Source organism: Chlorocebus sabaeus, chromosome 15 (genome assembly GCF_047675955.1).
Source record: "Chlorocebus sabaeus isolate Y175 chromosome 15, mChlSab1.0.hap1, whole genome shotgun sequence".
Taxonomy (NCBI): Eukaryota; Metazoa; Chordata; class Mammalia; order Primates; family Cercopithecidae; genus Chlorocebus; species Chlorocebus sabaeus.
The window spans coordinates 49,422,629-49,445,325 of NC_132918.1; the positions used below are offsets into that span (position 1 = coordinate 49,422,629).

The 22,697-nt window shown below is 36.4% G+C and overlaps 1 protein-coding gene and 1 pseudogene across 2 annotated transcripts in view; one reads left to right on the forward strand and one right to left on the reverse strand.

The window, feature by feature from the left end:
- Window positions 1-1,289: 1,289 nt before the first annotated feature.
- Window positions 1,290-22,697, reverse strand: part of RASA2 (RAS p21 protein activator 2) — a 122,989-nt gene continuing 101,581 nt past the window's right edge. For both annotated transcript variants that reach the window (XM_073023552.1, XM_073023551.1), the window contains exons 20-24: window positions 9,158-9,240; window positions 7,970-8,178; window positions 7,162-7,265; window positions 6,619-6,808; window positions 1,290-4,289 (exon numbers count right to left, since the gene is read on the reverse strand). In XM_073023552.1, the coding sequence (XP_072879653.1) occupies window positions 4,259-4,289; window positions 6,619-6,808; window positions 7,162-7,265; window positions 7,970-8,178; window positions 9,158-9,240 (617 nt within the window). In that variant the 3' untranslated portion in view covers window positions 1,290-4,258. The remainder of the gene's footprint in view (window positions 4,290-6,618; window positions 6,809-7,161; window positions 7,266-7,969; window positions 8,179-9,157; window positions 9,241-22,697) is intronic.
- Window positions 16,040-18,608, forward strand: LOC140713481 (14-3-3 protein theta pseudogene; annotated as a pseudogene).

Consider the following 22,697-nt stretch of genomic DNA (forward strand, 5'->3'; position numbering starts at 1 on the left):
CCAAGACAAGTTATTCTCTGAAACGTTTCTAGAGGAGTTCAGTACTTGCCAGTAGAGTAGAAAAATGTATACCAGGAGTGCCAAAGTATGTCTTGTTTCTTATTCTTGTGTAATAAAGGGACACTGTTTGGCCCTGGGTGTCTCTCATTTTGGAATCAGACAATTTGAAATAGGAGTATGGCCTCTCCCTTAAATGCCTAGTTTACTTCTATCATAGACCAGAACCCTAAATCTGATGCTTTTCACAAGTTCTATTCTATACATGCGCTAGTATGAGAGGAATTCTAATGTTTTGATAAATACAGAGATTCAGAACCCTGTCCTTTCCACTTTGTTAACCTTAAATTCCTCTGGAGCCCAGGGGCTTTGTTTTATAGAAGGGTTTTTAGGGATGCTATCATAAAAGGGTTCAGGCACGAACCGGGGAGGGCACAAGTTACACCCACTAACCTGGTCTCTGGTGCTGTCACTTTATATTCTCCAGGTATCTTACTAACATGGCACAACACGGGCAAATTCTCACATCCTGAAGGATGATGCACTGAAGGTCAAGCTATGGGGTAGGTTAATCTGCAGGGGTCAGTGCACGGCCTGAGTAACCAGAGGCTCTGAAATAATTCTTCTTTCCACTCTTCTTTAAAAAGTCAAATATAGTCTGGAAAACTCAGCTTTAAACTTTATCTAGATACAAGTGAATTATATTCCTCCATGCAGATGTACACGGCTCTAGGGAATGACAGGAGCCTGCAAGGTGTTTTGAAGACCATGGGTCCTCAAAACAAGTCTGTTGAATGAATGAACAAATAAGAACACAGCCCATTAGAGGCCAGGCACGGTGGCTCACGCCTGTAATCCCAGCACTTTGGGAGTCTGAAGCGGGCAGATCACAAGGTCAAGAGAGAGAGACCATCCTGATCAATATGGTGAAATCCCATCTCTTCTAAAAATACAAAAATTAGCTGGGCATGGTGGTGCTGCCTGAAGTCCCAGCTATTCGGGAGGCTGAGGCAGGAGAATCGCTTGAACCCCGGGAGGCAGAGGTCACAGTGAGCCGAGATCACACCACTGCACTCCAGCCTGGGGATAGAGGGAGACTTCGTCTCAAAAAAGAAGAACCCACCCATCAAAAATCAGCCTAGTTAAGTTTAAGAAAACTGAACACTTTTCAGATTGCATTGTTCTTACTGGAGACTTCTCACTTCCACAGTTCCCTTACTAATAGGAAAGGTATAATAATTTTAAACGAGAAATTACTAAATCAGTAAGAAAATACAGTCTCACAAAGAACAGACAGGCTTCTTGTAATTTATTTGAGTTATTTCCAAGCGACAGTTACAAAAGTTAATTTTTATAATACTCTTGATAAGAAAATAAAATTTAAATAAAAATACATTCTCAACAATACAACATGGTTAAACAAATTCACTACATTAAGTTTTGATAACTTACATTTTCAAACTGGGTACTGTAAAAACCAATATTTACTAGCAACATATTAATTTCCAAATTAATAAAAATGGAAGCAGATAATATCAACCAAGATTGGTAATTTAACTCTAGAATGAGTCTTGTATTTTTCACATACTGTAAAAACACCTAAAATGCTATGCAGAATTCTGTCTTTACAGGATGTACCGTTAGAGCAAATTAAAGGTGCTTTCACTTAATAAAAAGATGTTTTTCAAAACCTGGCATAAATGAAATCAGGCTTCAGAAACAGAAACAAAAGCCATATCATTCGTCACCTTCTTTTGTTTAATTAAAAAAAGCCTAGTTTTGACACTTACCCATTACCCGTGATATTAAAAACAAGTTTCTTTGGCAAATAAAATAGTTCAATTTGATAAATTATATTCCTGGGAGTAAAAATCTTTGCTATTGCCCATCATCTTATTAAATGAATATTAAAAAACAAAGCTAAACAAAAACAAAACAACAAAACAAGCACAGATCACACCACAATTTCAACTGATGGAAATGGCTAAACTAAGAACCAGAACCGGCATCTATGGCAAGTTTCTCCATATCATCTTTTCTTTCCTTCCTGGAGTTTTTAGGTTTTTGGATGAAGTGAGCTGCCTTGTATGTTTTCAAATGTGGAAAAGGTAGAGAAAGAGTATTAGGTAGTAAAAATTAAAAAATTTGTAAGTAATGGCAGAGGAATGAGGGCCCTGGAGGCAAATTCCTTGGTTATCTTAGGGTCCTACTTACATGGTCTCTTATTTCAAAAGACTTTCAAAGAAAAATAATTTAATTTCACATTACTTCTTTTTAGGCTGTGCCAAGTTGGTTAATTTCAGTCAAACTGGCTGTTTTAAAAGTGTCATGTGAAGAAAAGAACTAGATGGCTGAACTCTCCTCCTTTCAAATCCAGAGTTATGTATGCACACAGCCTTGGTCCCTGTGATCATGCCATGATCTTTAAAAACAATCACAATTGGGGATTTGATATTAGAAATGTTAGATGAATATTTCTTTTGCCTTAAAAAAAATAGCAGAGGACTAAAAAGCCACTAAAGAATAATGACTGGTACCTGGCAATGTTTACATGTTCTTCGCAGGTAGACATTTCAGAGACTCATAAAAAGAATTTTAATCTAAATGCAAGTTGAGAATGAGAAATTTATTAAATGGCTAAATTCTTTCAAATGTATAAATCAGTGTAGTTTATGGAATCTACAAGCTTATAAAATTTAAGGACTTTTTCAAACTTGTCTTCAAAATGAGCCAGGAGTAATAATCTACCATAATGCAGACTTAAATGTAACTCATTGATTTTTACAAGTCATTTAGAGAAATACATTGCTCAGTTATATTCTTTTATGGAACAACTTTGATGGTATGCCAGTAGTCTTTAAAAATAATTACCTAGTAACAATATAATTTAAAAACAATTACCCACCAATAACAAAATTGGCAAAGTATATCTTGAAATATAGCTTATGCTCAGGGAAACAAAAAAAGTACTACTAGCAGACTTACATTAATAAGTCACAGTTTTGAACAGAAACATGTAAATACTCCAAGGTTTAAAGTACCACATTTAGAAAATGTTTTGAATTAAAAAAGACAAAATAAAAGTACCATGGTTTTTAATACTGATGAAGCAAAGTGTATCCCTCAAATTCAAGGTGGCAACTTGCTTCGACTGCTTATTTACAGTTAGGGTTTTTAGGACAAAAGTAAATTTCTAGGGTAAAAAAAGTCTTCAAAGAGTTGCTTGCCCAAATTCCATTTGGCTAGCAGGCAATAAGGAAACAGTAATGAAATATAAACATTTTCAGGAAAGCATTATTTTTAGACTTAAACACTGATCATTCAACTGATCATAAAGATTAGATACCATGAAGTATCTAAAGTATAATCTGGAGCAGTCCAGATTGTTAAAGTGCGCCGAGTGACCGTTCTCGAGTAAGAGCAGAACCAAACACTATGAGGAGGGCATCCTTCATTCCCTGTTTACTTTCTTTTTCAGAAGAGATGTCCTTAGAAGTCATGTTAAACTTTCAAATCAAGAAAATGAGTACCTGGTATTTAAAACAATGAAAACAATTTCAGAGGTCTCATTATTTCTTTTGCCATCACTGATTCCAAATGTAAACAAGATGCACACAATAGCACGTATTCCCTGATTCCTCCTGTCTTGAGTTTTGTTTACATCTTTAGGCAAAAGGATCTAGCAACTTTCAAGGATGCTCTGGCAGTTTTCTAAAATTTCTATCACTGTCTTGAATGGAACCTGTAATGACTGATGGATCAAAGGAAAATCATTTCTCACTTTTTTTCTTTTTTAAAGCGGGAGGGTCTACATGAACTAAATGAAAAGCTCCGAACTGTCATGAATTGGAATTTTCTAGTAAAACACAATGTTGGCAGTATAGAGCAGGCACTGATGGTAGTCAAAACAAGTCCACAGAACAGAGTGTTATAAGAAGAGATGATTTCTTGCTACGGAGGAGTTCTCCCTTTGTTACAAAGCTTTTCTAGGAAGATTCTTTCGATTAAAAAGAAGTTGCAGAAATATAGATTTGGTCACACAGGTATGAAGGGAATCCTGGGCTTTAAATTCTCTAGTAATACATCAATACCAGGATTCCCAAACAATTAATTTCAATTATTAAATATTAAATACAATGTGGAGGCAGATGACATTGAAGCGAATGTTCATTCTTAAATACTATGAACAAAATATATGATGAATTGAAAAGCTCCAAGAAAAATAATATTTTCCAGTTCTTCTGAACCAATCTGTTAAACTCTAAGATGCTTTCCCAACAATTGGATTTTCCCTAGAAAAGAAAAAAAGTCATTTTTCAAAATTTAAGAAATATAAAAATTTAAAGGGTGACAAATATATAATCCATTAAGCATTTAGAATTTTCCCTGGATAATCTCTCATGCCAAATCTTGTTTCATTAATTCAACAAGTACTTACTGACCACCTATTAAATCTTAGACCCTAGTGTAGAACTTAAAGTAGTAAACAAAACAGACCAAGAAAAACCTTGCCATCATGGAACTTACATTCTGGTATAGGGTAAATAAAATTAATAAGATATTTAGTACAGTAGAGCATGATTTTTTTAATAGAGAAAAATAAAACTGGGAAGTGGTATGGTGTGTATGGGTATGAGAAATTTAAGAAAGAATGTCTGGGATCTCATATGGAAACTTCCCAGGGCTCCAAGGAAACTGGATTACTGCTGTTGGAAGAGAACCAATTACATTAGTACAGAAAAGACAGGATTAGGATGCTTATAATAACCTAATTGAGGCAGCTATCTAGGAAGAATATAAATATTTATACCTGTCAAATTGATTTTTATTGTACATCAATAAAAAATATAATTATTAATACACACACTTTTCAAAGAACATTTAAAGTGGTGCGGCCAGGATTCAGAGCCCTAGTCAGCTGTGTGACCTTGGGCAAGGCATTTAGCTTCCCCAAGCCTCCATTTCACTAGCTGTAAAATGAGGATAAAACCAAGTTGAGCTGATTTGAGGATCAATGAGTGTTCACTGTGGCAAACATTGTTACTTGGCCGCCCAAGAACCATCCCCTCCCTAGCCACTTCTTTGTAAACAGACCCCGATTCTGCTCTAACATTGGGCAGCCATGTGTTTCAGGGAAGGCCGGGGGTAACTCTAGAGAAGGTTCCTTTCTCCTAGTAAGGAGAAAACAGCTTTTTCTGCCTCTGGATGCTATAATATAAAAATGTGGGGCTCTGAATTATTGCAGCTCATGAGAGAATAAGCCTGAGGAATCACCTTGTTGAGGTTGGCTGAGTGGCAGGTGTTCCTTGATGACAGTGCTGAGCTGCTGAATTAACCAACTGTAGAAGTTAACTACTTAATTTGCAAGAGTAAATAGTTTTATTGTTTAAGCCACCTCAATTGGGACTTCATAACTTGCTTCTAAAAGCAATCTAAGCTGTAAAGTACTAAGCACAATGCCCCTTCCAATAAATGTGAGTTGTTGCTGTTGTTACCCATCGTAGTATCCATCTACACCTGAAGTGGTCCAAAAAATCAACTATAAAGTACTTTAGCACTTTTACAGCTTATTTTTTTTGGGGGGTGAGTTTTGTGAATTCTTATTACGTACTGTAGAAAGAGGATCAGTAAAAACAAAAACAAAACAAAGACCTACTAAGTATTCAAGAAATGAATTACAATTGAACATAACATTAAAACTGGTGACAGGCTGGTAGTGTTGGCTCATGTCTGTAACCCCAGCACTTTGAGAGGCCAAGGCAGGAGGATCACTGGAGGTCAGAAATTCAAAACCAGCCTGGGCAACATAGCAAGACCCTGTCTCCACAAAAAATAAAACAAATAGCTGGGCACGGTGGTGCACACTTGTAGTCCTAGCTACTCAAGATGCTGAGATGGATCGCTTGAACTTAGGAGCTGGAGGTTACAGTGAGTTATGATCATACTACTGCACTCCAGCCTGTGTGACAGGGCAAGAACCTGTCTCTACAAAAACTAAATATATAAAAATATATATTTTTTATATAAATACAAATAATATATAAATATATACATATATAATTTCATATACATATATATATGAAATTTAAAAGTGGATAAAGTATAGCACCAACACAGTGAAATGACGGCTAAACTGAACAACACAAAGAGCACTTTTTTTTTTTTTTTTTTTTTGAGACGGAGTCTCGCTCTGTCGCCCAGGCTGGAGTGCAGTGGCCGGATCTCGGTTCACTGCAAGCTCCGCCTCCCGGGTTTACGCCATTCTCCTGCCTCAGCCTCCCGAATAGCTGGGACTACAGGCGCCCGCCACCTCGCCTGGCTAGTTTTTTTGTATTTTTTAGTAGAGATAGGGTTTCACCGTGTTAGCCAGGATGGTCTCGATCTGCTGACCTCGTGACCCGCCCGTCTCGGCCTCCCAAAGTGCTGGGATTACAGGCTTGAGCCACCGCGCCGGGCCACAAAGAGCACTTTGAGTTTGAGTGGCCAGGGAAACTTACACCAGAGAATGGTCCTCAGCTGGGTCTTGAGAGATGTGGGTGAGCAGGAGGTGTGAGGGTGGGGCAGGAGAGGCAATCTCAAACTGTTTAAAAATATGTTTACGATAGCTTAAAAATCACTCACTTGCTCCCATATTTTGCACTACTGGATCTTTTCTTCCTATATTTTTCATGAGGTTCATCCAGCTTCTCAATTACGCTTTTTATTTGCTGAATTGTCTTAAAGGTTGTTACAGAATCCTCGATTACAAAGTTAGAATAATCATCAGGCTCTTTCTGTGGTCCTTGATAGACTGCAATAGTTCCACAAGCCTCTAAAAGGAACAGGAAAACAAATCTCTGATCAGACAACTAAATTCTATAAATGCAATGTGTAGTTCAAATAAGAATTTTTCAAGTGTCTTATGCTGAGGGGATTTCCCCTGGCAAAGCCAAGATAACTAAAATATATACATTTTATTTATTAGGATCATCACATTCATGCAAAAACAGTATTTTAACTTCATGAATGTCAATGAAAAATGCCCCCTGTGGGTTTGTCAACTTTCATATAAATAACATTTTGGTAAATCTATGAGTATTTTCAACTTTTGTATAATGCTAAAGCAATACTTTAGGAATTGGTAATGAAAGATTATGGTTATATAAAAATAGATTGTGTATTTACCTTCCATCTTCTGCAGCTTAAGTAAACTGAGGGTAAAAAGGGAATAAATTCTTTCTGTTTCTCTGTCTTCATCAATATCTATTTGGATGTCTGCAGGGACACCTCTATGGTAAAAATAAAAAATAAATATATTGGACAAATTTTATTTTGTTAACATGCCAAGGACTTCTGATGGTTTGAGACTAAAAATAGAACCATAGACTTTTGCAGAAATTTAGTTTCATTTGACAGTTAAAATAAAGTGGGGCCAAGGAGCGGTTTGGTTGTTATGTGACTCTAAACAGAAGGAGGGAAATTTTAAAGTAAAATCATTTCCACAACCTATGCTTCATCACAAAACAATACATTATTACTTAAGTCTTAGAAATACAATGGTTGTTCCATACAATTAGAAAAAGAATGCTAAGGACCCTTCTTTCTTGATAACTTGGTCAAGCTCATGCTTCTATTTAAACATTGCCTTAAATTTTTTTTTAACTTGTGCAACCACTATTAATTTTAGAACATTTTCTTCACTCCTAAAAGAATCTCTGCATCTCCCCATTCCTCCCTTCCTCCTATCCCTTGTAACCACTAATCTACTTTGTGTCTCTATGAATTTACCTATTCTAGACACTTTACATCAATGTTATCAGATAATATGTGGCCTTTATGTTTGACTTCTTTCACTTAGCATAATTTTTCAAGGTCCCATTCTTGTTGTAGCATGGATCAGTACATCATTCCTTTTTCATGGACAAGTAATATTAACATTGCATGGATATATCAAATTTTGGCACATTGCTTTTATAATCAGAAGGAAACTTACGCAGTACATGGCTTGCAGCCGAGAGTGTTTTCACCGGTCTCCTGACAGCAGAGCCAATTTCCATTCAGATACACTGAGGGATGATAAAAACTGAGCCTGTTTTGATTGCATCGGCTCACCCTGCAGAGTACGTCTATCCATTCATTAGCTTCTACACAGTTATTTGCCTGGACATAGAGTGGCTTCTCCGTATGTATTACTTGGAACATCTTCATAGGCAATTAAGATAAAAAGTTAGTGACAAGAGTCCCCAAACCAACACACAGTACAAAACAGAAGAAAAGTACCTAAAGGAATCTAGTTTGCTTGGCTAGACAACTGGTGCTAAGATGTCTTAGAAATTATTATGTTTCAAGTAAGTTAGTCTCAAGCATAATCTGAGTCACATGGTACTAAGCAGTACAAAAGAATGTAAGTTTTAGAAGCCACACATATCCAAATGAATGGACTATCATATAGATAAGAACGAAGTGAAGGAATTGCTAATGGAAGAAAAAGTATAAAGAAAAAGCAGCAGAAAAATACTTAGGAACAAGGAAATCATCCTAGTTGGCTTGGGTGTATGGTATGCACTGAATGCAGAAGACAAAGCTGGACAGATAGCTTGGGACTGTATTATTTAGAGACTTGAATATCATGTAGAGCATTTCATTGTAGCATTCATCTCTATTTAATATTTATTGCCTTTTGTTTTTCCAGACCTAAATGCATACTCCTTTAGGAGCCTTATATGGTCTATTTACAGCTATATCATAAGCGGTTAGAGCAGTGCCTGATATACAGTAGACATTCAATATATGATAGTTGAATTAAGTGACTTTATCTTTTTTAAAAACATTATATATCACATTTGCTTAAATTACATAAATTTTAGATTTTATACCAGAAACCAGGTTTATCAAATATATCATAACAGGGAAGTCTTGAGAAAAGTATCTTTAACTTAACAAACTAGGCAAGCTATATGAGGCATCAACAAAAAAGGACAATTTTAAGAGACAGTTTGAGCTAGCTATTTATGAACTATTAATGATTAATGGTAAATAATTCAATAAACAACCTCTTGAAAATTTGAATACAAATATCTAATAGGTGATACAAATACAAGGTATTACCAAATACCTTGAAATACAAATACTTAACACATGCAGTTCAGAAAGCTTTAAATAATTTATTTACATAACTTACATTTTTCTTGTTGAAAGAGCTCTCTTCCAGTTTTTCCACAGCAAGAATGTTTTTTACTGGAATTGTGTAGATTGCATCTTTGCCTAAATAAAAAAAGTAAAACAAAATTAAAGTAATTTCTATCAGAATTATAAAGATGTGAGGTTAATTCTGTAGGGTTTAAGCTCATCTTCTTGATGGTAGAAGTATAAATAACCTACAAGAAGACTTACAAATGGCATATATATAAATATTTGTTTCATGGAACAGATAAATTCTGATTGTCTTCTAAAGTGACTACTGCTTTTCTTTGCCATAAAATATTTAAACATTTTCAAGGAAAAATCTGGGACTAAATTTGATCTCCATGGAGAAAGTAAGAATGTTACAAAATTTTATATATGGGGACTGAAAAAATAACAGACTCAGCAAAAGAGGCCAACTCAAAACTCGCCAAGACAGGGACTTTTCTTTCATGGAGAAGTTACTATGTAAGCAGTGACTATGACTACCTATGTGCATTTCTATATTTTTCTAACCTAAATTTAATTAAGGAATTAACTCTCAAAACAGTATTTCTAAACTGATAAACTGTTCATTATTATCCCTTATGGATTGATCAGCCACCTGATCAAAAGCTATAAAATTTAAGAGATGCAGGGATAAAAAGTAAAAATCTTATCTGGTAGAGTGAGTCCTTAACCTAAGACTTTGGAAATTCCATTAAGGAAATTTGAGTTTGCTAAAGGAGCTCCATAATAATATGGCATAAGAATATGATGAATTTCAACTTAACGATTTACCTGAGAATAAATTATATCTCACATAGTCATAGAAACTATAAGCAAACATATTTCTAACTTCTGGTCACTTTGTAATATTGTTCTTAGAAAAATCAAAGCTTTGCTTTTATTTCACCCCCAAGCTTTGCTTGAATGCCATATAGACTGAAGTGCTGGAGGTTAAGAAACTTTGTATTTTGTATTATTTAACCAATTAATTATACAGTTTTGGGCAAAGAAAACTATTTGGTTAATAAAGGTGTGTTTCTCTTTTTTTGTCTTGAACAGAGATGTTAAGATAGAATATTTGATAAACGTGGTTTCTGGTATAAAATCTAAAATTTATGTAATTTAAACAAACATGATAATGTTTTTAAAAAAGATAAAGTCACTTAATTCAACTATCATATATTGAATGTCTACTGTATATCAGGCACTGCTCTAACCACTTATGATATAGCTGTAAATAGACCATATAAGGCTCCTAAAGGAGTATGCATTTAGGTCTGGAAAAACAAAAGGCCATAAATATTAAATAGAGATGAATGCTACAATGAAAATAAACTGAGGTGATGTGATAGAAAGTGAGAAGTTACTTTACATTGGGTGGTTAGGAAAAAACTTTCTGAGGAAATGACATTTACAGTTAACAAATATAAATCATAAATGCATGAGATAATAAGGAAAGACTATCAGCAATCTCCTAGAATCAGACGAGATTATATTTATAGGAGCGGGGAGTTGAATGGTGGGGAAGGGAGGCAGTAACTGAAGGAAGCCATAGTCTAAGCCAGATGTACGATAAGACATCTGCAAAAGTAGGAGTGGCTAAGGAAGAGTTTCAAGGCAGAGCCAGTGGACATAGACAGCTGAAGGTTGGGGGCACTCAGACATACATCAGGATGATTAATCAGTGAGTTGCATCTGGATCAGCTGGGTCAATCAGGCCCTCCCCATTCCCAGGTTTGTGCTAAGCAGCAGTCAACAGAGGCATATATTCACAGGCTAAAGCAGCAAGGATGCATACTGGGCTGCAGAGCAGTGCAATGTCACAGGTAGCTGCTAACTCTCAGAAGGGAAGAAGAGAATACCCACACCAGAAGACAAGCAACAGCACTCCTGCCCCTCAGCAGCTTGTCCTGTCCCTCCCTCATAATCATTGGCAGTAAGCTACTCAACACTCAAGTAGGTAAATGGATTGCAAAACACAAAGAAGAGTAAAACACCAAAAAAAAAAAAAAAAAAAAAAAAAAAATCACCAAACAGTTAAGGAAAATCATCACTCTGAAGAAGAGACATACATGCAACAAAGGAGGATAACATCTGAGGAAATCAGGAGTTTAAGAAACTGAGGGGAAGAGACCCATGTCTTTGGGTACTAATCTACAGGGGGCATTACAGTCACAGAATTTTAAAATTTTGCAAGGAGTTTCTTTTTTTTGCGACGGAGTCTCGCTCTGTTGCCCAGACTGGAGTGCAGTGGCGCAATCTTGGCTCACTGCAAGCTCCGCCTACTGGGTTCACACCATTCTCCTGCCTCAGCCTCCCGAGTAGCTGGGACTACAGGCGCCCGCCACCGTGTCCGGCTAATTTTTTGTATTTTTTAGTAGAGACGGGGTTTCACTGTGGTCTTGATCTCTTGACCTCGTGATCCACCTGCCTCAGCCTCCCAAAGTGCTGGGATTACAGGCGTGAGTCACTGTGCCCGGCCAGGAGTTTCTATCTTTAGATTTGTTAAATATGCAAAGAATGCACATACCCTGAAAACTGCTATATTTATTCATTTCTGGACAAATTATAACACAGCATATGTAGAGAAAGGGCACTGCTCTCAGGCACATATACTGTCATGATATCATAAGGGTTAATTTCATAGTTAACAGTGTTAACTGGGGTGAACTGCAATGTGAGTTAGTGAGAACGAAAGATTTTACTGAGGACTTTCCAAAAATACAGTACAAGAAGACAAAGAAGCAAAAATAGAAGAGTTAAGTACTATCGTGGATGGATTTAGAAGTTTTAATATCTGACAAACAAGAGTATTCAGGAGAAAATTACATATAAAAATGTCCCCAAGGTAAAGTCAAGAGATCTTCAAATAGAAAGTTATCCACCAAGTACTAAGCAGGATGGAAGAAAAAAGACAACTACCTAAATACTAGGCAGAAAAACATTAGAACTTGAAGGCTACAGAGAATCCTAAGAGTTTTTAGACAGAAGAATCAAAAGACTGAGAATCAGAGTGACATCAAAATCCTCATCAGCAGCAATGGAAGCTAGTAAACAATGGAGTATTTTGTCATTCAAGAGTAAGGGTAAAAGACATTTTTGTATATGTAAGGACTCAGAAAACTTAGCCATAAAGGCCTATCTGAAAGAATTCCTTAAGTACTCCACAAAATAATAATGAATCATGAATCCAGGAAAAAGACAGATGTGTTATACAAAAAATAGTGTTGGGCCAAAGAAATCAGGAAAATTGATAGGCAAGAATGCAAAATCATTAAAACATAATGTAAAAAGGTAAAAGAAACAAGAGAAACAAGTATTAAAATTCCAGATGACTTCTTTAGGGAGATGCTAGGAAAAGAATAATTGAAAGCATGATAATGTTCTTTCCCAGCTTGGAGACTTGCATCAACTGTAGACATTAATATAAACATTTAAGTTTAAATTTGTTAACAATTTAAAAAGTAAAAATAGGATAGTCAAGTTTCCTCACTAGATAGAGACAGACAGAGTGCAAACACGCATACATGCTCAACTATTCCAATAAAAAGGAAGGGAAAAATAAACCCAAGAAACAGAAAAGCCTAGTAAATAGAAAACACGAAACAAAGTAGTAATCATGGTAATCACAATAAATGTGAGTGCATTAAATTTCCTACTAAATGGCTGAAATCAGGTTTTAAAGTTGTCATTACCTCCTAATTAAACAGAAATACCCTATTAACTCACTGATTCCACTCCTACGTATATATGAGAGCTGAAGACACATCCACACAAAAACTTGTAAATATATGTTCACAACTGCATTGTTCATAATAGTCAAAAACCAAAAACAACCTAAATGTCCATCAACTGGTGAATGAATAAACAAAATGTGGTATTATCTGTAAAACAGAATATGATTCAGCCACGAAAATAGAGTACTGATTCATGCTACAACATGAATGAACCTCCAAAACATTACACTGCATGAAATATGTTAGTCACAAAAGGCTACATACTATACGATTCCATGTATACGAAATGTCTAGAATGGGCACACCTATAGAGACAGAAAGTATAACAGTGGTTGTCAGAGGCTGGGAGAAGGGAGGAATGGGGAGTGACTGTTAATGGGTATAGGGTTTCTTTCTGGGTGGTGAAAATGCTTTGGAATTAGTGGCAATTGCACAACACTATGAATATCCTGAAAACCAATCAACTGTATACCTTAAAAGGGTGAATTTTATGGTATGTGAATTATATCTAAATTTTATTTTTTATTTTTATTTTTTGAGACAGAGTTTTGCTCTTGTCACCCAGGCTGGAGTGCAATGGCACGATCTCAGCTCACTGCAATCTCCACCTCCTGGGATCAAATGATTCTCCTGCCTCAGCCTCCTGAGTAGCTGGGATTACAGGCACCTGCCACCATGCTTGGCTAATTTTTGTATTTTCAGTAGAGATGGGGTTTCACAATGTTCGCCAGGCTGGTCTCGAATTCCTGACCTCAGGTGATCCACCCTCCTTGGCCTCCTAAAGTACTGGGATTATGGGCCTGAACCACTGTGCCCGGCCTAAATTTTAAAAAATACCATTACCACCACAATAAAAATGAATGTCCAACTACATATTGGCTCCAAGGGACACAGCTAAAATAATGTTATCATGACGGTATTTTTAATAGTGTTAAGAAAGATGGGTGTATAAAACTGGGCAAATTATTAAAAACAACTTTAGGGCACTGGAAAACAACCAATGGTGATAAGTTTACTCATGAAAAACTGCATAGGGTAAGAACTGTGGGTTTATGGTCTTCCTATCTGGAGGTGTTTCCATTATCCCCAAGTTAGGCAGTGAAAATGTAAGGTTTTACTGGCTGGAGGTTACAGATTCCGTTTAAGGATGAAATCTGGAAGCAAGAGGGCTACGAAAGCCTGATAATAAACTTGCCAGATCCCTATCTGACTCTTAAAGTAGGCATGTATGTGGAATATCTCAAAATCTGACAAAAACTGAAAGCCTAGGGAGACGTCAATTTGCTGTGACTCTCAATGTATTCTAATTCACACACAGCTCAGGTGACAGAGAGTGGGAAGTCTTTGAGGTATTTCAGCTACCTGCTCAATTCATTTGTTGACCACTAAACTAATTAAGTTCAGGTGAGGCCCCCAGGGAGCTAGCTAGGGTTAGAGGGAAACATCTGAATAGAGATGTTCAGGTGTAAGTAACAGAGAGACTTTGCAGTTTTAGTCTAGGCAGGCATTCAGAACAACGAAATGCAGACACACTACAATGTACTATACAACAGGGGTCCCCAAACTCTGGACCATAGACTGGTACTGGTCAGTGGCCTGTTAGGAAATGGGCCACCCAGCAGGAGGAGCAGTGGGTGGGCAAGCAAGCATTACCACCTGAGTTCTGCCTCCTGTCAGATAAGGGTAGTATGAGATCACAAGAGTGCAAACCCTATTGTGAAATAAGCATGCAACAGATCTAGGTTGTGCACTCCTTATAAGAATCTCATGCCTGATGATCTGAGGTAAAACAGTTTAATCCCAAAACCATGACCCCCCCACCAGTCTGTGGAAAAATTGTCTTCCATGAAACCAGTCCCCAGTGACAAAAAGGTTGGGGACTGTTGATCTTAAAAATGTCTAGTTTTTAATAAGAAAATAAGACATATAAAAAAAAAAACAGGAAAGTGTGACACATAACTTGGGAAAGAAAGCAGCCAACTGAAACTGATTCTGAATGGGTCCAGATACTGAATTTAGCAGCCTAAGACTTCAAAGTAGTTACTCTAAATATGCTGAAATAATTCAATAAAAATAAACTAATAACAGCTGAACATATATAGGCTCTCAACAGAAAAATCTAAAGTACAAAGAGAACTAAATGGAAATTCTGGAGCTGAAAAGTACAATAGAAGAAATGAAAAATTCCCATGAGCTAAATCAGTGAACTGAAGTAAAAATGATCTAATTTGGAGACCGAAGAGAATAAAAGAAAAATGAACTGAGTCTCAGTGAGATCTATGAGACAATTTATCAGCATAAATTGGAGGAGTCCTAGAAGAAAAAGGGGGGAAAATTTGAAGAAATAAGTCAAAAAAGTCCTACATTTGGTGAAAAACATTATCTCATGGTTCAAAAAATTCAACAAACCCCAACAAGCTCTTGAAAAATTTCAACCACCACATAATAAATCTTATGGTCATCATATTAAAAAAAGAAAAGAAAAAGGAATGACAATGAAGAATGGAGAAAATACACCTTTCTTTTCAATGAAGTCCAATTTATTTAAGAAAAATGTTCAGTGCTTTTAATGTTCTCTTCAAGAAATCCTAGCATATCATGGTTTTGAAGATATTTTTCCACATTTTCGTTGAGGTCTATGATTCCATCATCTTTTTTTTTTTTTTTTTTTTTTGAGACAATGGAGACAGTCTCTGTTGCCCAGGTTGGAGTGCAATGGTATGATCTTGGCTCACAGCAACTTCTGCCTCTCAAGTTCAAGAGTTCAAGTGATTCTTGGACCTTAGCCTCCTAAGTAGCTGGGATTACAGCCATGGGCCACCATGCACAGCTAATTTTTGTATTTTTAATACAGACGAGGTTTCACCACATTGCCCAGACTGGTCTTGAACTCTTGAGCTCAGGTAATCTGTCTGCCTCGGCCTCTCAAAGTGCTAGGGTTACAGCTGTGAGCCACTGTGCCCAGCCCTATCACCTTGAAGTAAATTTTGTGTTGTGTGAGGTGGGGTAAAGTTCATTTCCCCTCCATGTTTATCAGGGTCGTTCCTCCACCATATGTTAAAAAGCCTTTTCTTTCCCTACTGAATTGCCTTGACAGCTTTGTTAAAACGGAATTGGCCATATATATATGCATGTGTTTCTTTCTGCTCTGTTCATTGATCTCTTTCTCTTATCCTAAACCTACAATCTTGATTACTGCAGCTTTTACAGTAAGTCTTTAGCTCTCAACTTTGCTTTACCTTTTCAACATTGCTTTGGTTATGGTTAAGACTTTTGTTTTTCCATCCACGTAAATTCTAGAATCAACTTGTCCATTTTTATTTTAAAAACTGGCTGGGATTTGGAGTGGGATTGTGTTAAAATCGAGATGAATTCAGGGAGATGTGGCTTCTTAAAAAATACTCAATCTAAAAAGCAGATCAAAGTGGTGGGACTCTAGTTGTTGCCACAGAGATGTGAAGCTCTGAAGGACCCCTCCTGCTCCGGGTCGGCGCTTGTCCTTGCTCTCCTTGCCCTCTGCCCTGCATCCGCCAAGAGGAGGGAGCTGATCAGAAGGCCAAGCTGGCCAAGTAGGCCGAGCACTACGATGACATGGCCATCTGCATGAAGGCCGTGACTGAGTAGGTCGCCAAGCTGTCCAACAAGGATTGCAACCTGCTCTCCGTGGCCTACAAGAATGTAGTTGAGGACTGCAGGTCCACCTGGAGGGTCATCTCGAGCATTGAGCAGAAGACTGACACCTCCGATAAGAAGTTGCAGCTGATTAAGGACTACTGGGAGAAAGTAGAGTCCGAGCCGAGATCCATCTGCAACACCATCCTGGAATTGTTGGATAAATATTTAATAGCCAATGCAATTAATCCAGAGAGTAAGGTTTTCTATCTGAAAATGAAGGGTGATTACTTCCAGTACTTTGCTGAAGTTGCATGTGGTTGCATGTGGTGATGATCGAAAACAAATGATAGCTAATTCCCAAGGAGCTTACCGAGAGGCATTTGATATAAGCAAGAAAGAGATGCAACCCACACACCCAATCCACCTGGGGCTTGCTCTTAACTTTTCTGTATTTTACTATGAGATTCTTAATAACCCAGAGCTTGCCTGCACGCTGGCTAAAACGGCTTTTGATGAGGCCATTGCTGAAGTTGATACACTGAATGAAGACTCAAAGATACCACCCTCATCATGCAATTGCTTAGAGACAACCTAACACTTTGGACATCAGACAGTGCAGGAGAAGAATGTGAGGTGGTAGAAAGGGCTGAAAACTAAATCCATACAAGGTGTCATCCTTCTTTCCTTCAAGAAACCTTTTTACACATCTCCATTCCTTATTTCACTTGGATTTCCTATAGCAAAGAAACCGATTTATGTGTTTGGAATCAACCGTTTATAGTCTTTTCACACTGCAGCTTTGGGAAAACTTCATGTCTTGATTTGTGTTTGTCTTGGCCTTCCTGGTGTGCAGTTACTGCTGCAGAAAAGCATTAATAGCTTCATTTCATATAAACGTAAGTAACTTCCAAACACTTACACAGAGGACTAAAAATGTATCTGGTATTTAAGTAATCTGAACCAGTTCTGCAAGTGACTGTGTTTTGTAATACTGAGAAGATATGAAAATGTAGTTAATTACAATTTAAAGAGTGTTCCACATAACTTCTTAATTTCTACATTCCCTCCCTTACTCTTCGAGGGTTTCCTTTCAATAAGCATCATTTCCATGCTCTTAATATATTCCTTTTTAGTAGGAATCCAGAAGTATTAGACTGAATGGAAACATACTTGCCATCTCTGGCTATGGGTTCACAAATTGAAATGCCTCCTTTATCATATAAGGAGGTCATGTGTATCTGTGGCAACAGCAAGTTTCCTTATTCACTCTTTATTTGCTGCTGTTTAAGGTGACAACCTCCCTTCCCAATAAAAATTTACTGACTTTGTAGTTCTGGTATTCACTTTACTATGTAACAGAAGTAGCATATTGCTGCCAGAATACAGCATTGCTTTTGGCAAATTAAAGTGCCTGTCATTTCTTAACACACTAAAAAGGGGAAATAAATTAAAGTATACAAGTCTAAAACGTTAGTATGTTTCCATGCAGATTTGTGCACGTGAGAGGGTGTCCCATTTGTCTAGTGATTGTTAGAGTTGGAACACTACTGTGTGTTGCTAATCATTGACTGTAGTCCCAAAAAAGCCTTGTGAAAATCTTATGCCCTATGTAATAGCAGAGTAACATAAATTACATTTTATAAACCAAAAAAAAAAAAAAAAATCCAAAAAACAAAAAAACTCCATCTTCAATCCACAAACATGACATGTCTCTTTTTATTTAGACCTTCTTTACCTTATCTCTGGAATGTTTTGTAGTTTCAGTGTAGAGGTGTTGTACTTCTTTGGTTAAATTTATTTTATTTTAATTAATTTATTTACTGAGACAGAGTCTCGCTCTGTCGCCGAGGTTGGAATGCAGTGGCACGATCTCGGCTTACTGCAACCTCCGCCACCTGGGTTCAAGTGATTCTCCTGTCTCGGTCTCCTAAGTAACTGGGATTACAGGCATACACCACCACGCCCAGCTAATTTTTTGGCATTTTTTAGTAAAGACAAGGTTTCAGCATGTTGGCCAGGCTGGTCTTGAACTCCTGACCTAAAGTGATCCGCCTACCTTGGCCTCCCAAAGTGCTGGGATTATAGGCGTGAACCACCGCGCCCAGCCTTCTTTGGTTAAATTTATTCCTAAGTATTTTAGTGTTTGTTTTTTTGGGGACTACTGTAAAGGGTATGATTTTTTAAATTTTGTTTTCTAACAGTTTGCAACTTGCAGAAATATAATTGATTTGTACATATTTATCTTTTATCCAAGACCTAGATAAATTAAATTCAGTTAGGAGTTTAAGTAGCTGTTTTGAGGATTCTTCAGGAGTTTCAATATAACACTATATGCCTTTTATTTCTTGTCTTACTGCATCGGCTAAAATCTTCAGTACAGTATTGAACAGAATTTATTAAAGGGGATAATCCTCGATTTGTTAACTGCAGATTTCTTACATATACTTTTGATCAGATTAAGGAGATTATCATTTAGACTTCATTCATTGAGTTTTCATTTTCTTTAATCACAAACAGGTGTTGAATTTTGTCAACTACATTTAGTCTGTTAATATGATAAATTATGTTGATTAGTTCTCAGATATTAAGCCAACTTTACATACTTGAGACAAACCCCACTTCATTATGGAGTGTCCTTTTCACATATTGCTGGATTTAATTCATTATATATATTTTTTCTTGTAAAATCTTTAGTTTTAGTACCAGAGTTAGGCAGGCTTCAAAAGATGACTTGGCAAGTATTCTTTCCCTGTTTTCTAAAAGACTTTGTGGGTAAGGTTGACGTTATTTCTTCCTTAAGTGTTTGGCCGACTTTACCAGTAAAGCTATTTAAGCCTGGCATTCCCTTTTAGGACAAATTTCATCAGAAGGAGAGATACAGGGTTTTAAAGATATTCTTTTTTCTTGCATCTGTTTTAGTAAATTGTTTTCCAAGAAATTTGTCCATTTATCTGAATTGTCAAATTTGTTGATATAAAGTTGTTCATATTAGTTTCTGGTTAGTCTTTTAATGTCATTAGAATTTGTAGTAGTCTCTCTCATTCCTAACTATGGTAATTTTGTGTTTGATTCTTTTTTTCTTTTATCAGTCTTTCTAGGCATTTTTCAATTTTATTAAAGCTTTTGGCTTTGTTATGCTTCACTATTAGTTTGTTTCCTATTTCACTGATTGTACTCTCATCTTTATTTCTGCCATTCCTCAATTAACTTTAGGTTTATCGTCTCATTTTCTAGTTTAAGTTGAAAATATATAATTGATTTTATCCTTTTTTTAAAAATAAAAGCTTTATTAAGGTGAGCCTATTTGACATGTCAATTCATCCAGTTTAAGTGTACAAATGAAGGTCCATTTGTTACTCTACTGAGTGGTGTAACCATGACCATAAATCAATTTTAGAACAGCTTCATTCCACCAGTAAAATCCCTCATGCCTGTTTATGCTCCAATCTGCTACTTGGGACTGGTTCCCAACCTGTGCCAAGCAGCCACTAACCTACTTTCTATTCCTATACCTTTGTCTTTTCTGGATACTTCGTATAAATGGAATCATATAGTATGTAATTTATTGGGTCTGAGTTCTTTCACTTAGTATAATTTTTTGAAGTTCATCCATCATGCAGCATGTGTCAGTAGTTCAATCTTTTTTACTGCTAGTAGTATTCTTTAATATTATTATTTTTTTTTTGTAGAGACAGGGTTTCACCATGTTGCCCAGGCTGGTCTCGAACCCCTGAGTCATCCTCCTACCTTGGCCTCCCAAAGTGCTGGGATTTCAGATGTAAGCCACCACACCCAGCTTGTATTGCTAATAGTGTTCTATTGTATATATATCATATTTTGTTTACCCATTCACCAGCTGACAGACATTTAGGTTGCTTCTAGTTTTCGGCTATTGTGAATAATGCTGCTCTGAACATTCACTCCAATTCTTTGTGTGGGCGTATGTTTTCATTTCTTTTGGGGTAGGTAACCACCAGTGGAATTGCTAGGTTACATGCATAGTAGTTTTACGTTTAACTTTCTGAGAACTTGCCCAATTGCTTGTCAAAGCCCCTATTTTACCTCCCATTGGAAATGTATGAGGGTTTCTGTTTCTCCACATTCTCAACAACATTTAGTATTGTCTGTCTTATTTATTACAGACACTCACTCTAGTTGGTGTGAAATGGTATCTCATTGTGGTTTTAATTTGCATTTTCCAATGATGTTGAGCATCTTTTCATATGCTTAGTATCCATTTGTATAATCTCTTTGATAAAATATTTGTTCATATATATCGTCCTCTTTTTAAATTGGGTTTTTGAAAATTCTCGATACAAGTATATCAGATAAGAGTTTTGGACATATTTTCTTCCAGTCTGTTGCTTAGTTTTTCATTTTCTTAATGATCCTCTTTTGAAATGTTTTTGAATTTTGATGAGATCCAAGTTATTATTTTCTTTTATAGACCATACATTTAGTTATATATGTAAGAAATCTTTGCCTAACCTATAAAGATTCAAAAGATTTTCCTTAGTTGCTAATACAAATATTTATAACAATCATTTTCCCTTTATGTACTGTTTTAGCTGTATCCCACAAACTTCGATATATTTGTTGCATTCTATCATTTAAGTTAAAAATATTTTTGAGTTTCCTTGTGAATTCTTCAATCTATAGATTGCTTAGAAATATTTTATTTAATTTCCAAATATTTGGGGCTCTTCTAGATATCATATTGTCATTAATTCTGTTGTGATCAGAGAACATACTTTGTAAAAAGTCAATCTTTTGATATTTACTGAGACTCCAGGCCCAGCATGTGGTGGCCTATTTTACTGAATGGTTCAATGCACATTTCAAAAGAATATGTATTCTGCACCTGTTTGGCTTAGTGTCCCATAAATGTGTAAATTAGATCAAGGTGACTGATAGTATTATTCCAAACTTCTGTAAGAAAACTGGTTCTTGTGCCGGCTGCTCTAACAATTGCTGAGAGAAGACTATTAAAATATCTGAGTACAGGCCAGGTGTGGTGGCTCATACCTGTAATTCTAGGCCGAGGCAGGAGGATCACTTGGGTCCAGGAGTTTGAGACCAGCCTGGGCAACAAAGTGAGACCTTGCAGCTACAAAAAATCAAGAAAATTAGTCAGATGTGGTGGCGTCCACCTGTGGTCCCAGGTACACAGGCGGCAGAGGCAGGAGGATCTCTTGAGCTCAGGAGGTCGAGGCTGCAGTGAGTTATGTCTGTGCACTCCAGCTTGGGAGACACAGCAAGACCCTGTCTCAAAAAAAAAAGAAAAGAAAAGAAAAGAAAAAAAAAAAATTCAACTAGAATTGTAGATGTCCTATTTCAATTCTGTTTTTTTCTCCAACTACAATGAAGTTGTAATTAGGTATGTACACCTTTAGGATTATGTGCTCCTTCTGTCATTATAAAATGTGCCCAAACGTATTTGGTAAAAGTCGTTTTGACATCTACTTGGTCTGGGATTACTGCTTCCTGTTTACTCGTCTTTCTCCACCGAATTACTTTCAACCTATCTGTGCTTTTATAATATATTTAATGTGGATATGTTGTAGGAGTATATTATTGGATCTTGCTTTTTAAAATATATAGTCTGACAGTCTGTGATTTTCAATGTAATGTAGTTCATTTACTTTTACTGTAATTATTGATATGGCTGGGTTTAAGCTATCATTTTGCTATTCGTTTTCTGTCTCACCTGATTTGATTGCTCCTCTGTTCTTCCTTTCCTCACATTTTAATTTATTTATTGTTTGGGAGGAGGAGAGGGGATGGATTAGTTATATCAAGTTTTTTCCTAAATTTTTGTTCTAGATATTATAATATATAGCCTTAACTCATCACAATCTACTTAAAATTATTCTTGCATCACTTCACATAAAATATAAGACCCTTGGAATAATTTACTCCACCCCCTTCCTTTGTGCTGTTACTGTCATATATTTCATATCCAGATATGTTATAAACCCTATAATTAAATGTTACACATTTTGCATCAAACAGTTGCTTTTTAAAGAAATGGAGAAAAAAAAAACCAACAAAACAGGCATTCCTACATTTACCCACATATTTACCAATTCCAGTGCTCTTTATTCCTTCTTGTAGATCCAAGTTTCCATTTGGTATTATTTCCTTTCAGCCTGAAGAATTTCCTTTAGCATTTCCTATAGTGCAGGCTTGCTCACGATA